Source organism: Cheilinus undulatus, linkage group 19 (assembly GCF_018320785.1).
Source record: "Cheilinus undulatus linkage group 19, ASM1832078v1, whole genome shotgun sequence".
NCBI lineage: Eukaryota > Metazoa > Chordata > Actinopteri > Labriformes > Labridae > Cheilinus > Cheilinus undulatus.
In genome coordinates, this window is record NC_054883.1 from 24,008,526 (window position 1) to 24,031,842 (window position 23,317).

General features: G+C 38.8%; 2 protein-coding genes across 4 annotated transcripts in view; one reads left to right on the forward strand and one right to left on the reverse strand.

Annotated features, from left to right (window-relative positions):
* mpp7a (membrane palmitoylated protein 7a) overlaps positions 1-15,025 on the reverse strand; it is a 242,472-nt gene extending 227,447 nt beyond the window's left edge. For all 3 annotated transcript variants that reach the window (XM_041814353.1, XM_041814354.1, XM_041814355.1), the window contains exon 1: positions 14,820-15,025. The gene's annotated coding sequence lies outside the window, so the exon portion shown is untranslated. The remainder of the gene's footprint in view (positions 1-14,819) is intronic.
* Positions 15,026-18,262: 3,237 nt separating this feature from the next.
* The window catches only part of waca (WW domain containing adaptor with coiled-coil a), a 43,905-nt gene continuing 38,850 nt past the window's right edge, over positions 18,263-23,317 (forward strand). The window contains exons 1-3 of the mRNA XM_041814384.1: positions 18,263-18,501; positions 18,694-18,724; positions 19,563-19,755. Coding sequence (XP_041670318.1) covers positions 18,461-18,501; positions 18,694-18,724; positions 19,563-19,755 — 265 coding nt within the window. The 5' untranslated portion in view covers positions 18,263-18,460. The remainder of the gene's footprint in view (positions 18,502-18,693; positions 18,725-19,562; positions 19,756-23,317) is intronic.

Below are 23,317 nucleotides of genomic sequence, written 5' to 3' on the forward strand. Positions count from 1 at the left end.
GTCGTATGAGGTACTGGCATTTGCCTCCAGGGATTTCCATGAAAGTTGCTCCTGTGGTTATAATGAGCTCAGAGAGAGCCGCGGCATAGTGGATGTAGATGCGAGTGTTTTATCAGCGTAGTCAAACGAGTATTATGTAAAAATGCGCCAGGAAAATATGTTGGCTGGCCCGTACGCTTTGTTGAAAATGTAAAAAGCACTTAATTTCTCTCATAAAACCCTCTGTGTCAGGCACTAATTCCTGATGCAGCTTTCGGCATTTTGTCTCCTTCTGCCGCGCACCGATATCCTCTGATCAGCTGTGTGGAACTGCAGACTTCTACAGGGATAATAACACCACACCAAGCTAACACAAAGATAATGTGAAATCCCGAGTTACCTGGTGGTGTAGATGTGGAAAATGCAAACCCATGCCCTGGAACTTTCCTGCTCAAAACTATCAAAAGAAGTTTCTCTCCTCTCTCTCTCTTTCAGCGGGCTGACTCTCCATCTGTACAAGTTTTTCTTCGGTGCACTCCGGTTCATACAAATGTCTTCTTGTATCCACAGTAAACAGCATATCATCATCACTCGAGTCGAAATCACTCATATTATCTTTGTTTTAGCTTGGTGTGGTGTTATTACTCCTGGAGAAGCTCGCAGACCCACACAGCTGATCAGAGAATATCAGTGTGCCGTGGAAAGAGACAAAATTACAAAAGCTGTATCGTAAATTAGTGCCTGACAGAGGGTTTTTGGGGAGAAATGACGTTCTTTAGCACAGCATACAGGCGAGCAGACATATTTTCTTGGTCCATTTTTCTGTAAAACTCATTAAACTACGTAAATAAAATGTCCATCTACAGCTAATATGCCGTGGATCTTTCTGAACTCATTATAACCACAGGATCAACTTTCACAGAAATCACTGGAGGCAAATGCCACTACTATAGCCAAGTACCTCATACAACCAAACTGAAAAAAATCAAGAAATCTCCCTTTAACACACTAAAAATGTTGGAACCAGGTAAACCAGGTGAAAACACCAAGATCCAGGTGTGACTTGTGAATTTTGGATTTAGACCGTTAGAAGTTTGTTCACCCCTTTCCTGGCTTGGTTTAATTTGAGCAGTGGGCGTGGCTTCAGATCATTTAACTGACTGACCCCCCCAGCATCCTAGAGCAGACTCTTATACAGTACCTGAGACTCTATTTGAAATCCCAGTATCAGAAAAATCCCTGCCAGGATTTAACTTTACTGATGTTTAATGGAAAAAACTGTAGAAAATTCTTCTCCTTCTTTTGCTGTACACTGAACTCTTTACTATTTGAAGACAAAAACAATATGACATTTTTACTGGGAGAAAGTTTTGTCCCCCTTTATTATCATTATATATAGTTTCTCACAGCAACAAGCCTGGAGCAGATGGTGGTGACATCAGTGGACTGTGGTCATTACAACATAGCTGGGCTCTCATTTCCATAAGATGTATTACAGTTTAAAACTCATACTCTGGTCAAGTTACTGTCACTATCATCTTTAGAGATCAAGGCACGGAGGAAAACATGTGTCACATGACTGGTGTTTGGTAGCTCAGCTCCTAAAGCAGCCCACATATCAACACAGGCTACATGAATATTATTGCGCCCTTACGGTCCATTAATATGGCACCGGATACTCATCACTGGCAGGAGACACAGATCCTCTCATGCTGATTCTGCAAGCTGGAGACTGTGAGGTCAGGTGGCCAAAATACCGAGTGGCATGTAATACCTTGTCCTGAACCTTTTTTTGAAACTGACTGTCCTTAGTTGTAAGTTACATTCTGACAGGTTCTTTATTCTCCACAAACATCAGCATCCATTCAACAACCACAATTACACATGCACGATGTGGTCGCTGAGATTTACTGGACAGAGCCACAAACAAGATAAAACTTCAGCCTATTCTGGCTCTCTTCACTCAAAGTATGCTGAATTATTCACAGAGCCACCATAAGGGGGATAGGCGTAGTAATGCTAGGCAGGAGTCATGCATGGAAAAACCCTCATAAATAAAACAACATTAGACAAATAAGCTGGGGTCACTTGAGTGAACCCACTCCCTCTATGTAAGACTATAGCCTTCACTGACAGCTGACAAATTGTTTACAAGCTGTTAGACTTACAGAATGCCTCCACTTGGCTGTGCAAAAATTCCTTGAAACAATGTTTATCACGTTAACAATAGAATCCAAAAATATAATTAGTAAAATGACAGTTTGTGTTTATAACATCAGCTTGTTGTACAACTCTCTTCAAACCCAAGGCTGAAAATGCAGACCTCAGAGTTAAGCTACAGGACAACATGAATAGAAGATCACTCTACTGTGCATTTTGAATGTATTTATATAGTGGAATTAAACATTTTTAAACCAGAAGCTTTAAATTAATTTTGGTCAGAATGATTCATTGTCTGCCTTAGAAATAAACTGATTAATTGGCCCTGTGGGAAATCTAGATTTTCTCCTGGTCGTCCTCTAACATTCCTTTGAGCTTTGCTCGGTTGAGTACATGCGAACTGCTTGGAAACAGCTTGTTACAATGAGAAACAAATTGGATCTGACTTGAATTGTTTCCCTTAAGGACCAGTGTTAATTTTGTCAACTAAAACTATGAATAAGAGTTTGAGTTGACCAACTTTTTTCTGAGGAAGATCAAACTAAAACTTAAGCTAAAAGGAAAAAAATACATTTTTATTGATAAAAACTGATGAAAACAAAGTTTATTTTTTTTGTCAGAAACTAAAATATCAGTTCTGGATGGCTGGACATTCAAATTACATTATAATCCTTCATTGTGCATATACGGTATGCTAGTATGCACAAGTATTTCCTTATTGCTCACTCCCAGTGATTAGACTCTACTGCAGGATTAGTGCAGGGAAAACAGCTTCATTTGGTGTGATTTTTTTCCATGCAATCAGCTATACTTGGCTTTAAATTCTAAAAAATTCTAAGCTTTTGTTTACGTACATTTACAGCTTTTTAATGCAAAAACAAAAAAACATTTTTTTCTTGTATATTTACAGCTTTATAAACTTAACATGGGGGGTGTCAAAAATTAACAGACCCTCTTTATTGTTTTATATTTTAAAGTAGCCCTTATATGCCATGGTAATAATGGATATTTTAAACATAGATCTTCTGGCAAGAACCTATAAAGTAAGAAGGCCTACTGAGTTGGTATTTTGTCAATGAAAACAACCAAAACTGATGTTTGATTTTTCCAAATAGCCCCTGAGGGGTCCCTAAAAATCTGTTGGGAACTACTACGGTAATCAATCCTTAGGAGAAAAATGCATCTTATCAGAGCAAGTGAAAGGCTCAGATCTCTGTTCTTAATAGAAATGCAAATTAAAGAATATGACACAATACAAGAGCATCTTGATAAACTGAGTTTAAAATAACTATACTGAAAGACAATCAAATGGCACATGGCAATATCTACAGAAGCCTTAAGTACAAGCATCCATACATTTATTTTGCCTCATCTTTCTATGATGAGTTAATTTCAAGAGTTTTCTTGAGATCTTAAGAAATTAACTCTTTATCTTGAGAAAATCAGCATTGTAATGCAACTGTAGCAAGATAAATTGATAAAACTTTGAAAAAAATCTCATTACCATCAGAAAATGGAGTCAAATAAAGTGCATGGACGCTTGTCTACTTTAAGGTTGCAGATATCTGATTATTCATCCAGCTATCCATTTTCTTCTGCACATCTGTGGCAGGGTCATAATGGCAAAAGGCTAAGCAAGTTGATTTGGACATCCCTCTCCTTAGTGACACTTCCAACTCCTCCTGGGGGTCCTGAGGCATTCCCAGGCCAGAAGATATATGTAATTCCTCCAGGTAGTTCTGGGTCTGTCCTGGGGTCTCCTCCAAGATGGATGTATCCAAAAGACCTCCAAAGGAAGGTGCCCAGGAGGAATCCTGATCAGATGCCCAAACCACCTCAACTGGCTCCCCTAACAAATCGCCACCTGGTAAAAGGATTTGTGTGGGCCTGTGAACCTGTGAGCTGTGTCCTTCCAATTAGAAAGGGTCTCTTAAGGCAAATTGGTCCCAGAGGAGGACCCAGACAGAGTGATTCAAGAAACCACCATGAATAGGCAGATCGTGAACCCCACCACCTTACTCTGAAGTGGGATGTCAGGGCATCCCACTGGAACCAGACCTGGGGGTGGAGCTTGCTGGGGAGTATCTGGAGGTCGGGCTTCTCTCCATGGAGCATAAAGTGATAGACAAACCCCCAAAAGGCAACATGGAGGCCACCCTGTGGGATCGCCATCTGCAGAGTTGGGCATGGGCGTCAGTTGTGGTGTGGACAAGGCGGCAGGCAAAGGCAGTGGCCTTTTCGGACTGAGCTCTGGTGGAATAGACAGAATTTACAAAAGAATCTCCCTACAAGGATGCGTGCAGAACAGTTTGCATAAAAACTGTGTGTAGCTATAATGCTAGCTTGGGTTTGGTGTATACTGCACTTCATATTGTTTTTACACTACTTAATATTATTGCACATTTCATATTTTACTCCTATCGAGCAGGCCCAGTTCAGACTTTTATGTCTACATCTGCATTACAGTAACACTTTCAACATGACCTTCCTCCAGACTTGCTTTCCCACACTCAGTCTATTTAATAATGCCACATTTATTCAATCAGCTTCTCTGCTTTCTCCATTAAAATTACATCCCACAGTGAGTCAGGAGAGCAACATGCCTGCATGGCGAGCACAGCAACGGAGCCGGTGCACGACCTGCCAACGCAGGTGTCTGATAGCTGGCCTGTGCTGGGTGGGCTCATTCCCCCTACAGCACGGTGGAGGCTTTGGGACTTTTCAAAGAAACCCTACACGTCTGCGGGGACGGCTGAACCAAAACAACACGGAATCTCTCCCGGTGATGCTCGTCAACCGTGACCCTACCAGAGACCTGGCCAAGTACGACGATTTAATCTCTCAGTCTGGGATCAGCGGAGCAGCAGGACACTCACAAGTCCATTGCAGAATCACCATAAGAGATTAGTGATACTATGGAAAAAGATGATGATTATGCATGGATAGCAGAATGGATGGATATATAGATGGAAGAATGAGCATGAAGGAGGTTGGATTATTAAAAGAGTGAATGAAAGAGAGAAATATGAATGGAGGCTGAGTGAGTAAAAAGACAGATGTGACCATGGATGTTAGGACGGTTGCATCAACACACAGATGTTCTCTCCTCTGTATTTATACTGCTCAACTCAACAAAACAGTAATGATGAGATCTTCAGTTAGCTGTAAGTGAGGCAGACTCAAACATGTCTCTCCACTACTGACAGACTGTCACCATGAAGTTGTTTTCATAATCTTGTCACTTTAATAGCTGTCACTTTCACAATATGGATGCAGGACAACACTCAACACAAGTGTAATCATAGTAAAACATGAGATTTAAGAGCCACAATATCCATTTGAAAAAGTACACTTGTGTTTTGATCCATCTGGTAGAGGATTTTATAAGTGGATTAAGCTGCTGCAACATGCTTGTATTCATATTTCATATGATGCCAAGTTTAGCAATGGCTGGAAGTAAAGTCGGTTCAACTCAATATGTCAGGGGGGCAGCACGCAGGGACCTGAGAAGAGAAACAACTTTACAAAAATGGGCAAAAACTCCCAAAACTACCCTAAAACAGAGTCATTATTAAAAGGCATTGTGAGCATATAAGCTGGTTCCCATCATAGCTTGTCGGCGTAAGACCAAGCAGCAACCTCCGGTCCTGAAAAATGAAACCAATGCGGAAGTGCAAAAAATTGCAATACAGCGAGTGTCTGCTTGAGGCTGGCTGCAGGAACACCAGAATTCACATCTGAACACGTTAAAAAGATGGTTTTTATACTAGAAATAAACTGTTTTACAGCCTGGTTAAAACAAACAAATGTCACATTAACTAATGTCTTCATGGGCTCTCACTGTGGGGGGGGGGGGGGTATCACAACGGTTTAGATTAGCCTATATTCAGGAAAAACCTCACTGCGGACTGATTGCAGAAGCTACGTTTCTGTCAACCAGAATGCTAGCTAGCTAGCTGACAGGAAGTTGAGCTCAGTGGGCGGGCCGTTAGGTTGATCTAAAGCTAGGCGATTTCAATATGGAAGCTGCCACAGGTTGGCTTCAAAAGCAGTTTGAGTCTGCCTATTGTAAGCAGATGACTGACGTCACATGGGGTTTGTCCAGTTCTTTCTACAGTCTATGCATAAGACTGGCTCTAAGAGCTGCAATGAAATCTTTCAGTATAAATAGGCAAATCAACACTTTTATTTTGCCAATAACAGACTGAAGCTGTTTTCACACATGCCTGAAAAATTCAGCACAGTTTGCTCCTGAAATTTTCCAAAGTCGGTATTCACACACCCCTCAAAGCGTGACCTTTTTCCTATTGGACAGGAGTAGTAGTCTCAAAAGAGGTACAGGATGTTAAAAAGATGCTGTAGTTGTAGTGTCTACAAGACATATCAAAAGGAATTTTTCACAGTGGCATTTCAAGGCCTGATATTATGTTTTGCCTTTAAAATGAACATCACTGAAACATAAGGGGGGAACAGAATTACTTTTCACTCTCAGCAGGCTTTAGAGGTAGTAACAGAGGCAGTACAGAGGCGAGAAGCAGATCCAGCAACCAAGCACAACAATGTGTGTGTGCATGTCTGACTGTGTGTATGTGGAGGTCCTGCTGTGCCGTTCTCTCTCAGACCAAGAAACCAAGCAGACAGGGACACCATATGTCACACCGCCATGGAATCTATATGAGTGTCTTAAGCCCAGTTCAGAACCAAAACTCACCATGAAAATTCTACACGATAGGCAAAAATAAGCCACTGAACTTCAGCCTATTCCTTTTTTGGTTGCTGTCTGATAAATTATTATGTAAAAAAGGATTTTATTTTTGTTTTTAAACTGAAATAAAGCATTCATTCATTCATTCATATTCAGACATGAAGCTCTAACCTTTTTTCAGGAGTTTTGTGCATGGGTGACTTCAGCATTTGATTTCTATTTTCTATCTCTCAAGTAGCTAAAGGAAGATCCCTTCAGAGATGAACCTTTCAAGATGATTTTGCTCAATCTAGAAAACAGCTTCAGATATCGTTTTCACAGCCATCACCTCATTGACATTCTGTCAGAATCTAATGTGAGAGTTGTTTGTCCGCAGCTGCCACTGTTTTGTATTTATTTTTTTTATTTTATCTATTTTTAGGGGTTGCTTATTTATTCTGGACGAAACATTAGAACACTAAAGTCACCAATAATAGCAAGCCATAGACAAGCAACCACGGTTATCAAGCATTTTTTCTCAATTGAAATTGAGGTTTTTGAAGAAAATACTTCAACATCTGTTTCTGGTTTTTCAAAAGCATGTCAGCTTTAACTCTAAAGGTTAATCTTCACTAGGATCCTTTTCATTTTGAGACACTTTCAAAGGTGGCCACCATGCTTGCATTTTAGGGCTGAGTGATTTGGAAAAGTAATCTAATTGTGATATTTTTCCCCCAATATTGAAATTCTGATTTAACATGCGATTACTTTTTAAAGTTTTTCCTCATGTATTTCTCAAAAACAAGCAATAAACCCCTCAATTATCATAACATAATGTTTGATGGATGAAACTAAGGCTGAACAATTTTGAAAAATACCTATTTGCAACTATTTTGACTGATCGCAAAATCAATATGCATTGCTGTACTGAAGGGAATGACTATTTTGATCTGTACTTATTCTAATATGACAAAAATATACAAAAACAAGGCCAGTAGGACTGTAAATTATTCTACAAAAAATGTCACTTGAGGTTTGCATGATGTTTGCAGTATAACATCTTGGTTATAAATGTATTAACTGGTATTTGAGAAAAATTTTAGGTCAAAGAAAAACTGCACCCTCTGCGATGTGAAAATGCAGTGTATTACAGTTCAAATCTAAATTGAGATCAACTGTCCAGCCTTACTTCATTTGCCTGTTTTCTTGTGACTGGTTTGTGTCATAGTGATTTGTATGATTGAGGTGAACCTTTACAACCCAAACGAGGAAGTGACAAACTAGTAACAATACTGGTCTCATTGCTTTCAGTTGATCTAAACAGCTGTTACTGATTAAAAAATAAATAAATAAATAAAACTATCTCCCCTCAACAAAGAGGTCTGTTTAGAGGGGAATTTTTTGGTTATAACATCAAAATTGAAGTTTTTGTAGCATTTGCATTGAATGAGTTTAAAAATAAGAATACAAAAATTGCCTTAAAGTCCCAAACTGTTATCTTTTCTTTATATTATCCACTTGTTTTACTTCCCCCAGCATTTCTGCACCTCTGTCATTTAAAATGACTGTATTCAGGGCCTACATAATGACAGTCTTTGCTTTTAGCTTGTCTCTAGACCAGAATAATAAAATCCATTTAGTTCCTGTGTGGGATTAAAGATGAATGATTAATAGAGGTGTCCTTGGTGAGAACACAAGGTGAGTGAAATAAAGGATGGTGTTTAAAGGACGACATCTCTCCTCGACGAGGCAATATCCTGTGAGTGAGCTGATGATAGTGATCCAAACTAATGCTTGGATTAAGCGTCTTAAACCACTGTATCCTACACACCCTTAAGCCCCAAGAAAATACCCCTGCTGCTGACAAGCAGTTCAGAAAGCCAACTCTCTGTTTGTCCTCAGTCATGAACAGGCCAATGAGCTGCTGACAGGTTTCTCATCAACACAAGCCGGGCCGCTGCAGTGACAGGAAGCATTTGTTTCCATCAGCAGGTTGCTCGGGTGAATTCTGGGAGTTGAACTCTGCGAGTGTAGCATTCTTAGTTCCCACACCTCCCTCCCTCTACGCTGTGTGACCCCTCTCACCAAGAACAAAACCCTGGGAATGTGAGCTATGCAGGGCTGCAGCTCGGAGACACCTGTCCAGACAACCAACACCGGGCAAAGCCTCTCATGACGGGCTACGTCTGAGCCACCACATCCAACCTCACCCTGACCTCAGCTGCTTCTGTGTGCATGCACTTAATACAGTTAGAAAGCTTTATGGTAACATAAACATCATCTCAGTTATTTTGATTCAAGATTTAATGATACCAGGAGAATCTTAGTTGATTGGGCAAAAAAAGGGTTATCATAACAATCTAGCAGAGAGTGCAACCTCATTTTTGAGTCTGGACAGGTATCATTGCTGATTTTTATAACAGCTGTACCAAAGTTTAACATTCTGTTATCATGGCAGCCCTACTGTGGTGAAAAGAAACAAAAGCAAATGGTTTTAATCACTGGCTCCCTCACAGGCCAGCTTACCCAAGAAAATTTAAAAGTGGCAAAAAATTTCACTGCTCAAATGACCACTTTTGCCCTGCATGCTGCTTTCAGTGGCTTTATTTAAAAGTCTGGGAGCCCTCATAAAGCAGTTATAAAATGGACAAAAATACTTCTAATTAAAGTCTCCAAGGAGACCCCACTGGCCCAGCTAGAACACAAGCCTCCCATCTTTTTAAGGCAGGATTTAAAAGAAGAAGTGGGCTATTCCCAGAAGGAGCAGAGAAGCTGGCAAAGGTGGAGGTTTCTGAGTTTAAGCAGACAAATGTCGGCCCTCTAGAGAGTCCCCTCTCTGGCACTCAAATACAAGAGAAAGAAGGTCATCCTCTCACTGTCTGTGTTTTCGTCACAGCTAGACCACCACAACAGTAACTAGGAGGAAAACAGACACAATGTTGGTGAATGATGGGGAACTGCAGGGAAAACAACAGCACAAAGTTAACATTGACTTTAAATGAAACACAAAAAACTTGTTCCTGCCACAACGGGTGTGAAAGTTAGTGACACATCATACTTTTAATGACCATGTTTTCAAATAATACAACCCCACTTCCAAAAATAGTTGGGGCATGGTGTAAAATACAAATCTCATAAATCTCATATTTTTCTACAATAGACCAAAAACAACATATCAGATGATGAAATTAAGACATTTTACCATTTCATGAAAAATATTAGCTCATTTTGAACTTGATGGCAGCAAATCATCTCAAAAAAGTAGGGCCATGTTCACCGTTGTGTAGCATCCCCTCTTCTTTCAACAACATTCTGTAAACATCTGGGAAGTTAGGGGACCAGTTGCTGGAGTTTTGGGAGAGGAATGTTGTCCCATTCTTGCCTGGTGTAGGATTCTAGCTGCTCAACAGTCCTGAGCTTCTTTGCCAGATTTTTCATTTAACGATGTTTCAAATGTTTTCTATTGGTAAAAGGTTTGGACTGTAGGCAGGCCAGTCCAGGACCCAGACTCTTCTACTGTGAAGCCATGCTGTTGTGTTGGATGTGGTATGTGGTTTAGCATTGTCTTGCTGAAACAGTCAAGGCCTTCCCTGACAGAGACGTTGTCTGGATGGGAGCATGTGTTGCTGTGTAAGCTGCCCACACCACAGAAACTAATGCAACCCCATACCATCAGAGATGCAGGCTTTAGAACTGTGCGCTCATAACAAACTGAATGATCCCTCCCCTCTTTAGTCTACAGGACACCGCCCAAGAGAGTTTTCAATTTTTGATTCATTGGACCACAGAACAGTTTTCTATTTTGCCTTAGCCAATTTTAAATGAGCTTTGGCCCAGGGAAGACTGCGGTGTTTCTGGATCATGTTCATGGGTGGCTTTTCCTTGCATAATCCAACTCTCCCATTTGTAGATGGCACGGCCAACTGTGCTGACGGACAATGATTTTTTGAACTGTCCTTGAGTAAATGCAGTGATTTCCAGTACAGAAGCATACCTGTTGTTAATGCAGTGGTCCCTGAGCGCCCCAAGATTACAAACACCCAACACTGAGCTTCGTCCTTTCCCTTGCTCACAGGTTTCTGTAGATGGTGGGATATTCAAAGTCCTCACAATTTTACATTGAGGAACATTGTCCTGAGATTGTTCCATGATTTCTCCTTCTCTAAAATGCTCCTTTTATACTCAGTCATGTTATTAACCTGTTGTCAATTAACCAAATTAGTTGCTAAATGCTCCTCCAGCTGTTTTTCTGAGCACCTTTTACTTTCCTGCCATGTCCCGACTTTTTTGAGATGTGTTGCTGACATCAATTTCAAAATGAGCTAATATTTTTCATGAAATGATAAAATGTCTAACATCTCATGCATTGTTTATGTTCTATTGTGAATCAAATATGAATTTTTGAGATTTGCAAATCACTGCATTCCATTTTTATCCCTCACCAGTACCATCATGCAGAATATTGTCTGCTATTATACATCAACTCACCCTGAGTATGTGCAAAAAATTTACCAAGGTGAAAGCATCAGCTGCTTGCATTTACACATGAAGCTCAACCTGATAATTTCAGGAAATGTTCAGATGTGCATGTCTGAAAACTCCTATAGACTGAGACAGAGTGGTGAGAAGATATGGCCAGAGACCTGCCACAGTGGCAGGCAACTTAATGCAGACTATGAGCATGATTTATGATACGAGTTAGACCAAGGACCTAGCAAGCAAAATATCTATTACATGAGAAAATCATATGCTGCAAACAAACAAAAAAGGAAGTATATTCCCCTAACCCAAGTTACACAAGCAGATTAGTATCAGTTTGAACCTTTTGTTTAGGTTTAACCATCGTGTTGCTTGCTGAGCTGACTTGCTGAGTGAATGATGTCCATGTGTGCTTTGAAGAAATATGCTGACTCTGTTGAGGGGAGAAAATGACTCAATGGAATGCCAAATAATGACATTTCCACTAACATGACATTACCGCTGACAACTCGAGTCCGTCCAAGTTTGACCACATCACGAAACAGAAGTTATTATGGCTTTTATGAGGGTTATCATTAGGACTGAACGATTGGGGAAATAATCGCAATTATTTTTAAAATGTTTGATATGAAATTATTATACAATCATCATGACTACATAAAGTTCTGTCAAACAAACATGGTGTAAATATCAGTATGAAAGTCAGTAACCGTGACATCAAGTTAATAGTTATTTCCTGTTTTATTTTGAAATCCAACAACTTCTGTCACTTCACAGTCTTCCCTCAGGTGTGTCTCAGCTCCTTGATTGCCAGCAGCTGCTCTCAGTACTCACCTGCCTCTGATTAGCTCATTAGCCAGCCACAATATTAACTCCTTTGCGTGCCCTCCTCAGTTGTGAAACTGTCTGTTACCTTAGTGTGCACATTGCTTTCCAGCTTTATTCTAGTTTTTTAAATTTCTTGCTTTTACCCTTGTCTGTCTTTAGGATTCAGATTCATGCCTTTTCCACCTTGGACTTGTTTGTTTGTTTGTTTGTTTGAACGTCCTTCTACACCATCAAATTTTGTCAGTAGGGACCAGGAGTATTTCTGAACTTCAAACTGTTACGTTGTGCCTTCTGGTATCTGGAACTTTTTCAGAATCGTTAGGCCTATCAGACTGGTAGGGCCCTGGCTGGCAAGGTTATAATAGTTGGGGATTTTTCAATAGCTTTAATTTTTATTTTGTTTTCACTTTCTTTTTTTAATTTCAGTTTAGTTTTAATTAGTTTTTACTGATGGCTTGTTAGTTTAGTTTAGTTTTTATTTTGCAAAAATGCTTTGTTTCACTTTCATTTTTATTATTTTTAGTTTTTTTGGATAGATGTCAGGGCTGACGGAACATCATACCTTTTTAAAAAACATACTCAAGCAGGCTACTCTTCACTTCTAATTGTATTTATTTAAAGATGATGTTTGAACACAACTCCAGACATAAAACTACCACTGTATGAAGTCTTGACCAATCAGTTCAGGCAGTTTTACACTCCCCAGACTGGTGTCAGTGCCAGTCATTACAGTTGTGTCAAAGACAAAAACTAAGGATATTTTGTGTCCATTTTTATTTTATTTTAGCTAGTTTTGTAAGCACACTATACAGTTTTAGTTAGTTACGTTTTTTTCGGTAAAGCTTAGTTTTGATTTAGTTTCAGTTAACTAAAATGATTTTTGAATTTTAGTTTTAGTTATTTAGATAGTTTTAGTTAATTATAATAACCTTGCTGGCTGGTACCAGTTCCCAAAATGGATTTAGAGCCGGCCAGCAAATTCAAACACGAAAAAAAATAAAATAATTGGTTCAGAACCTTTAAAGTTGGTTCTCAGCTGGAACCAAAAAGTAGTTGGTTCTTCTTCAGGAACTGTGACACTGTGAAGACGAGCAGAAATAGAGAAAAAGTGGTCTGGTGAGGAGACAAAATGTTTGGTTGCGATTTGGGCATTGACAGTATTCCAGGTGAAGCTGGAGATTAGTAGTAGGAGGAGGAAGTTATGTGCCAAACTTGCAGAAAAGATGGCTATGGCTGGGTTCCCCTGAATGCCAAACCAAATAACCAAATAAATTAAAACAAACAAACAAAAAAAGGTAACATGGAGTGACATACTCTCACTTTAGTTCCACTTAAAATGGCGTGAACACAGGCTGGTTTGCTAGAAAGAACCAAGGTTCTCAGACTCCAGAGTGGAGCGAGAGCCCGAGCTAGAACCATGTCTGAGAGCACTAAAACAGGGCTGAACAATTCTGAAAAAAAAATTATTGTGATTATTTTGACCCAAATTGCTAACTTGATATGAACTGCTGTAAGGGAATCATCATTGTACATCATTCTCATTTTTATTGAGGAAATAAGAATATATTGTAAACTAATTTCTACTGAAAATGGCAATTGAATGATTGAATGATGTGCAGACTATGGCATCTTTGCTGCAAAAAAATTGTAACAAACTGGCATTTTGACATATATTCCAGGTAAAAGAAATATTGCACCTTCTGCTATTTGAAAACTGCAGTAGGACAAAATGCAATTTAATCTAAATTTCTATCAATTACACAGCTTTACTTGTTATTTCACATTGTCATGTTTAAAGATGTGCAAGGACATCAACTGTATTGCATGACATGGGTTCATTCCCATCATGGCTACTCAAAGACATATTCTTAATAAAGGAATGGATAACAATTATAATATTGAAATTGGAAGCAAACAAATGGTTTACATGGGGTCTTCTGGAAGCTGTCCAAGTGCTGAGTCTCCAGAGGGATGCCTGCTCAGAGGCTTGGCGCTGTCAGCCAGTGACAAGCTCCGTGTCACCACACTTGACTCTGCAGGGCACAGGGCTCTGTATTGTCTCTGCTAATGCATGATGCTTCATTGAGCCACACTGTACTTCCTGAAGAGTGGGAGCTTCAGGGTGTGGGTGTGTTTTGTGGAAGCTGAATGCTGTGTCACGAGGAAATTTTGTCATATTTGGTTTGTGTACATGTTAGCATACCTAGACGATGACTTCCTTTTGTTCTTAGGGCTAAGCTGTGCTAATTATGTGGTTTTTGGTGAAGCTTTGCACCTGTTCACGTAATTTATAAGCATTCTGTTAGCCGTGCACTTAAACTGTATTCACTTTCAACATGAGAATTAGTCAAGTGAAATTTCATTAGGAAAAAAGCTCAATTTAAAAGGGACTTTTCTATTTAAGTTTTGAAACCGTTTTCGTATGCATACTAGCGGTTATCCACCTTGATTTATTTAATAATGAGGAACTAGCTGGTACCTACATAAGTTTGCAAATTGGCGTCTGAATACAGAATCACACTGAAGAAAGTCAGTAATAATGCTCTGTCATGACTTAATAGTTTCATAGTAATAGCCTCTATATGCCTCATAGCCAAGGCAATATTTAAACCTTTTAAAGAATAAAACACCCTCTCTGAGCTTGGTAACTTTAAGTTTTTAGCTACAATATGTGAGAAACGTTACTCACTTTGCACTGGAGGTAGGAGTTGAACGGTGTCTTGCTGGTCTTTGTGTACTCCAACGATTCCTCCGAGGGTAAAAAACCGTATCAGCTGTTCTATTTCCCACTTCAAAACGGAGATTTATCCCGTCAAACCTCCAAAACTAACTCATCCCCGCTCTCTGGGTCTATCTACTGAACACAACCTTTCAAAATGTTACGCCTCAGCACGGCTGTGCCACTCTCCACGACAGATAAAGTCTCCTTTCAAGGTGCTGATCTAGAAACGGTTGATTTGTTCACTCACCGTGTTAGAAGAGGGGATGTGTCAACACGAAACTGTTCTGAGATCTGCCAAGTACAGGGATTTTTCAAGCGGTCCGCCTAATCCGTTCGCTCATTGGTCAGTGTTCCAAAAGGGCGAGATCAGAGCGTCAGCTCTCCACTTTGATTGGCTAAAAGAATTTTCAATCATAAGCTAACGCCTCCGTTGTAAATTACTTTCCTCGCAGACAAAACAAAACACAGTCACACGTAAACGGTCAATTAGTGTTTGTGAGGCATACATACACCAGTATGTATATGAATCCACATTAAATTTACGAGTCAAAAAAAAAAAACAGAATACCCGAGGTTAATTCATGTTTTCTTTGGCAGACGCGAATTAGATTTTTTTGATATATAAATATATATATATTTCTTTTACCAGACATCCCCACATATAAAGACAATTTCTAACTGCAGCACTGTTAACTTTGGGTTATACATGAGTGTTTTTTTTTTTTTTTATCTCTTTCTCTCTCTTTTTTTAGGTATTTCCTTTAATTTGCTTTTGGATATTTTACTTTGTTGGTTCTTAAAAATGCTCCAAAATAGGACAGATACAAACAATGCAAATGTCGTCTTTTAGTTTCTTGTGATTTGATGTGCTGTCCCTTGATTACACATTAGACTTGAAATAGCAATATTTTCATTATCTATAGCCCATTTAGTTCTTATATTTGTCAGTAAAAATTACTGTGCAGTTTTATTTTAAAATATCGTATTTATATCTTATTTATTTTGGCTTGTTTATGTTTATGTTGGGTAAACTTGACCGATATCTGTTGCTTTTATGATAGAGGTTTAAAAATGGTGTGACCACTCCCCCTACAGGCCAAAGTGAGACAGAAAGCAACAAATAGCCAAACCGCAAAGATGGGAACTTTAAAAGCTCTGATTTCTTTCTGGCTAAGGATTCTTCTAAAATGTGTCTAATACAAAAAGTATGTCCTAAAACCAATACAACAGTTTCTCAACACTCATCTCTCTTCTCTCCTACCAAAAAATCTGACACATGAATGTCATTTTCAATCAGTGAAATACAGCAAAAAGATCTCAGTCAAACAGAGGGTCTAAAAACCATGAATGTGTGTGAAAGTTCCAGAAATGTGCTAACAATAGAAGCACCCCCCCTTTGTGCCCACTTGCCCCCACATTAAAGTGTGTTGTGTGACAAAATGCTGAACCGCAGCTTCTTTTGTCCTCAGCCTGGGATATGATGTGGGATATATTGTCTGGAAACAATGGAGCTCAGCAGCCCTCTTCTGACAGATACTCACTCTTGGACCATCAATACAATCCTGTCAAAGACACAGAGTTTGAAGAAACCTGCATGCGCACTAAGGCAACTACCAAATTACTGCCCACTGGAATTCTTCTTTTTTAAAGTCCTTACATACATTTGAATTTTTGTATTATTATATGTACATTTTTTGATCTATTTATTGTTTTCTTTAAACACAGTTTGTGCAGATCTAACTTTTTTCATCAGCATACTAATTACAAAAATGTTTGAACATAACCCTAAACAACTTTTGTCTCATAGCTTTTAATTGCCTTAAAAAATAATTACATTTTAAGAAAATATTCAAATATTTTAAAGCCTTCTTGGGAGTGGCAGGGATGTATTTTCACAGATTTAATACATAGCTTATTGGCTGGATGAATGATATACAAGTGCATCTAAAACAATATAATTTAACTCTTTATCATGTAAATGTGTATTTTTCCCCCAATATTTTATTTCAGATTCAACACAAACAAGTGAGATGATCTTTGATGATAATGGCTTACAGCTCACAAAAAAACAAAACAAAAATCCACTTTCTCAAAATATTAGAATATTCTGGAAAAGTCCAATTTGCAATGGTTTCCCGAGCCTTCATTCTCTCCATCTGGTTCAGTACACATACCTACAATCATGAGAAAGACTGCTGACTTGATCACTGATACCACCCACAAGGAGGGTAAGCCACAAAAGGTCAATTTCTACTAGTAACTGGTTTGCTGACCATGATGTTACTGTGCTTGATTGATCAGCCAACTGGCCTGACCTAGAGAATCTTGGGAAATATCAAAAAGAAGATGAGAGTCAACAGTCTCGACAATGTAGATGAGCTCAAGGCTGCTATTAAAAGCTACACCTGGTTGGCTCCATGCAACACCACATAGTTGCAGTAATATGTGCAAAAGGGGCTCCAACCAGTTATGAGTGCATAAATGCATAATTTTCCAGATGGTGAACATTTCTGTATCATAAATCTTGTTTTGAACTGATGTTAAGTGATATTCTAATATTTTGAAATTGTGGATTTTGTGAGCTGTAAGCTGTAAACGTCAAGATTAAGACAAAATCACAAAATATTTACCTTTGTGTGAGATTAATCTAGAAGTTTTTCTTCTTGAATTAATTCACAAGAAAAAGATTAACTTTTCTATGATATCCTAATTTTTAAAGATGCCTCTGTAAACTTTGTCTGCGTTGTCACATAATAACCACTAGATGTCAGGGGAGAATAAGTCACAATTCAGTCTTTTGCTGGCGTTTACAACAGCCTTTGGTCGAATATTCGACTATTATCATTATTTCTCCTCTAGTAAGCAATAGTTTAATAAAGCATGTGAATAATAATTTCTGATACAATAACACGACGACGAGGTTCACAAGTTTTAGAGAGTGCTCTACTATAATAAGCAGTGTAAGTCCCGGATGTTGCCATCGGAAGGGGGAGGAGAAAAAAGGGGGTTGCAGTCGGGGTTGCCAGGTTGGTATAATAACTACAGTTACCAATAATACCTAAAGGGCATTTCTGAGATTCTGTGTTTTATGTAAACAATAACACAATTGGTAAAATTTTTATGGTTTCATCCAATGATAATTTTCTCTATTTTGTTCCTGGAAAAGTCTTTGTTTTCAAACAAAGGGATAATGTGCGAATAATATATTCTGAGTTGTAGGAAACAAAAAGCAAAACATTTTAAATTGATTTTACAGCAACCATTAGGCAGCATTAGTTCAGTTTTAATATATGGCATAATACAGAGAGACAGATGAAACTCTCATTAAGTCCGTCAAAGCTTTCCCATATTGATGAACGTATAATATCTGGCAACCCTCCGCGCAGCTCCATTGCTCCGTTCTCGGGGTAGATAGAGACACGGCTGTGTGTCTGAGTGGGAGATGGACTGAGTGAGGGCGCTCTTTCGACCAGCGCTGCTGATAGCATTGAAATACCCACAAGCTAGGTTGAAATAATTGACGATTTCAGGTCGCTGAATCAACAACAAAATTATAGCTGCATTATCAGTCTTTCACATCCCACTCTAAACACACTAACACGGCATTGATGGTAATGTATGCAAGGAAACAACCGAGACTCGGCGATGGGTAAACATCTTTTAACGTTACTTATTCTGATTTTCCCTTTCCTCGTAGCTACGCTTTGACAATCCGCCATTTTTATTGAAACCAAAATAAGTGTCTGGAAACTTGCACGTTCAGCTGTTGCAACACTTTAACTATTTCTCAACACTGACATTTGAAGCTACATGCTAACAACAGTTTTCTTTATATTTGCAGGTGCGACCGAAGAGATTCTCAGCCCTATCAGGTACTTGTTAGCTTACCGTAGCCTGTTAGCTTGCTAGCAGCAAATAAGATTAAAATGGACACTCCGATTCAGGCTTCTTGAGAGCAGCAGGCCTCATCCAGTGCGGAAAATAACGTGAAAAGTGTATGAATTTAGGTGAAATGCCACTATGAGCGCTACAAATGTTCCCTAACGTAACCATATTCGGGTAAAGGAAGCAAAGACTAAATTTATTCGTCGAATTGGGGTGTTTTGGAGAGGTGCAGCCGAGTTTTATTACAGCTCAAAGCTAATGATAGCCTTTTACTGCTAGCTGGCTTGCTAGCCAGCCCGATTAGGGCCTGACCGCAATCTGTCATTTTAAAGATAAAGCTAGCTAAGCTCTCTTAACATAAGAGTGCAACAAATGTATATCTCAAACTGATTTATATACATTCAAATGCAAATTATAAACGAAGAACAAAACGAAGGCTGACGTCAGTTTGAGTGATAATGACATGTTTATGTCTTTATTTTAAGAATCATCAATGTGTTAACATATGGCTAGACATGTCAACAAGGGGGTAACTGTGAAGGATCCGCTCCAGCCGAGCTAATGTTGAAAAACTGGGTGTCTTACACAAGAATTGATCATTAAATGTTCATCAGCTGTTCCAAAATATTATATATCAACAGCAGGAATAGGGTAACTTCAATGCATAAGTATTCTGTCATTATAGCACTTTGTAAAGCAAAATATGGGATTAAACAAGAAGGAGACACTTGTTCTAGTGATCCTCCAAAGGCTGTCATTAAAGGATGAAATCATTGTACAATAAAAGAAAAGAGCTTCTAGTGAAGTGTTTGATTTTGTCCACAGACTCTCAAATACTCATCCAAGAGCCATCCAGGAGGGGACCACCGCCATGAAAAGATGCGAGACTCCTCAGATGTCACTCCTCCCTGCAAAATGCTCAGGAGGTCTGACAGCCCTGAGAACAAACACATCGACAGCACGGGGCACGGCAGAGCAAAGGCTGTCCACACACACCGGGCCAGAGACAGGGACGGAGGTGAGACACACTTGTTATTAAGAAGAAAACAAGCTTTGCTAAAGATAATGCAGACCAGGAGTGCTACAAGCTTTGACGGTCAAAACTCTGCAATTTCTATCTTTTACACTCTGACAGAAATGCAGCTGCCTTTATGGTTATGTTTGTGTTAAGTAATAGGTACGCTGGGTGCTGTTTTGAATGAAGCTTAAAATGCATACTGCTAAGCCAATTTCTGCATAATGAAGTAGCGTTTTATTTTTGAATGATCCTCTGTTTTTAGTTGTACATTTGTTGTGGTTTCTGTGAAAGTAACGACAGGCTTAGAGGTGATTGAACTCTATTTAAATTGCTCTCTAAAGAGCAGTGACTTCCTTCATGTGTTGTTTAGGGTTTATGTCTGAATTTGTTCTCCATCTGGTCATTTCCAAAGTTTTAAATAGTGTTTATAAGTTTGTTTTTCTGATGTTGCCCTATTATATCAGGTATTTGACAGTTTTTAAAGGTTGTGGATTAAATTTTTTCCCACATGTTTTTTTGTTCAGAAAAACAGTTTGAACTGCACATGTGGCACGAAATAGAAAGTGGTGAGGAAACATTGAGTGATCCTCAATGATAATTACAGATTAGAATGTTCTGTGAGGATTGCTTGAGTGCAATTTTCAATTACAATGTTTATCCCAGCTAGTTCTGTAAGTAATCTATTCATAACCCCTATGAGGACTGGTGTACTGCTGGAGGTACTGCAGAATTAGTCCAGGACATTTCTACAGACAAGTGAGAGAGTAAAAGAGGGTGAATAGATCTATAGGCAGGGTCAGTTAGTTTATATTTACCTCCGCCATGGAGATTATGTGATGGGCAGGGTTAGTTAGTTAGTTTGTTAGCAACATAACTCAAAAACCTATGGATGGATTTTGAGGAAAACGTCAGGAAATGTCAGACATGGCATAAGGAAGAACTGATTAGATTTTGAGACTGATCTGGATCACCATCTGGATCCAGGAATTTTTTTAAAGGATTCTTCACTATTGGGAGATAGGGCTAATGGCGGAGGTCTGTGCTCTCAGAGTGCTTTTCTAGTTGCTTAGTTGAAATAGTGAATCCAATGTAGACAACGTTTGTAGAATCTAACTGAATTAGTGATGAAGTGTTGAATCATAACTGTGGATGTAAGTTAGTTAAATGCTTCAACATCAGGATGACTTGAATCAACTCCAATTTTGTCATAGAGAGCAATGCAGGAGCAAAAGTATTCAACGGCTGGAGTCTTTAAAACAAAGTTTGTAATTATGCGTCTTTGCTCATACTTTACAAGGCTCTTGCTGTAGCTGAATTACCCAAAGTGGATCCTCCAAAGCAAAACATATAGCTCTGATGAGTTAAAATCTATTAAAACCAAATTTGATTTAAATATAGAACCAGTGTTAGGGATCATGGGCAGAGCTGCCCTTAACTAAAGCTCAGTTGGTTTGTTTAGTAACGTTTGGAGACATTGGATGAAATGTGTTACTATGGATGATGATGTTAAAAAAGAGGTGAATTGATTTGAGGCAGCAAGTCACCTGAGGGATTGAAATGTGTTGATCAGATATACAGATATATATATAGAAAACAGTATAAAATAGATTTTAATATGTAAAAGGAATGTTGAACGATGGTGCTGACTGAATTCTTAATCATATAGAGCCCTTGATATTTGACATGGAAATCTCAACTTAATCTGACTGACACTACCATCTGAGAGATTTATTTCCATTATCTGCTGTTGTATTTAAACAAACGCTGCTGTAGTAAATTCTGCTGCCAGGGTTTTCTCAATTAAAACAATGAAGAAAGTTGACACTGATGGTAGAAGGGGTGAAAGCTTGTGCATTACAGGGTGAACTAGGGTGGCGGAATGTGCAGTCAAAGGCATAAAATGACCATTTTCCATCAAAAGTAAGCAGCACATGACATGAATGAGATACAGAAGCAGAACCACAGCTTACAGTAGAAGTTCCCACTCCCTTATGTAGCCATATTTGACGTAACATCTGGTGTTTCCAGAGCAACAATATACAAGTTGTACCTCTCACGGTGGACAAGGCCCATTCTGTTACAACTGTATTTCTCTGGCTTTGTAAACTGTTGGAAATATTTGAGGTACTGAAGTACTTGACCATAGAAGGTTTAGTCATTTTTAGCAATGTAGACTTTAAATTGCATACATTTTATGTTGTAACTCTAAGACTTGGCAGTATGTGAAATACTGGTGCTGTTACCCTTTAAAATGAATATCTTTTTTTTTTTATTATTTAGTTTAAAGTAAGTACATTTCAGGTCAGGTCAGAGGGTTTTAAACAAGGATGACAATCCATAAAATAAGGTCTAATTTTTCTTGATATTGAGGTTCAAAATTCAAGTGGTATCTTTACTTTTTAAGCTTTGGAAACATTTTCTCTTAGAAAAATAAACGTTGTATACTGTGTTGGTGGGATAACTGGTCAGTGTAGCAAAAACAAACAAACCGCTCAGGATGACTGTACTTGTTGGTGAAGGCTTTCAGGCTTGTTTTTCTATTTATCAATCTAAAGAAAGATTTACTGTCATCTGCAGGGATGTACAGTGTGATGTGAACACTGGGCTAAATCACAAATGAAAACCAATGACTCACTGTTTCAGTTCAGTGATATAACAATTCTAGAGCAGCTTGAGGATTCCTCAGTATGCAAGGGGAAGTACATTATTATTAGTATGTAGTATGCCATTTGTTTTATATTTAAATTGTGCATATACATTCCCCTCAAAGTATTGGAACGGTGAGCCCAATCCCTTTACTTTTGCTGTAGACTGAAAACATTTGGGTTTGACACAAAATGATGAATATAGGGCAAGAGCTCAACATTTCAGCTTTTATTTCCAGGTATTTACATCCGGATCTGATACACAACCTAGAAGAGAGCTTTATTTGTAATGAAACACCAAAGTTGTAGGTGAGCAAAAGTATTGGAACAGATAGACTTAAAACAGATTAAAGTGAGTAAGATTTAATGTTTAGTTGGAAATCCTTTTCTTGCATTGCCTGCATTAAGCCTGTGACCCATTGTCATCACCAAACTTTTGCATTCTTCTTTTGTGATGCTTTTTCTGGCATTCACCGCATCCTCTTTCAGTTGTTGTTTGTTTTGGGGGGTTACTCCCTTCAGTCTCCCCTTTAGCAGGTCAAATGCTCTATGGGTGTAAGTCTGGAGATTGACTTGGCCAGTCTAAAACCTTCCACTTCTTGCCCCTGATGAACTCCTTTGTTGTTTTGGGAGTGTGTTTTGGCTCATTATCTTGCCGTATGATGAAGGATCTCACAATCAGTTTGGTTGCATCTTTCTTGAAATTGGCAGAAAAAATGTTCCTATAGACTCCTGAGGTGTACAAGCGAATGTGGGCAGAAGCTAATAAAGTTTTTGAAACAGCAGCATACAATGCTGAATTTTTAACCAGTGAGATGTTGCACCACAGTTGTTAGGTTTATAGAAGGGATGTACTAGCAGATGTCTCTGTTGTGTGCACGGATGGTAATTTTATAAACATGGAAAAAGGAAAATCG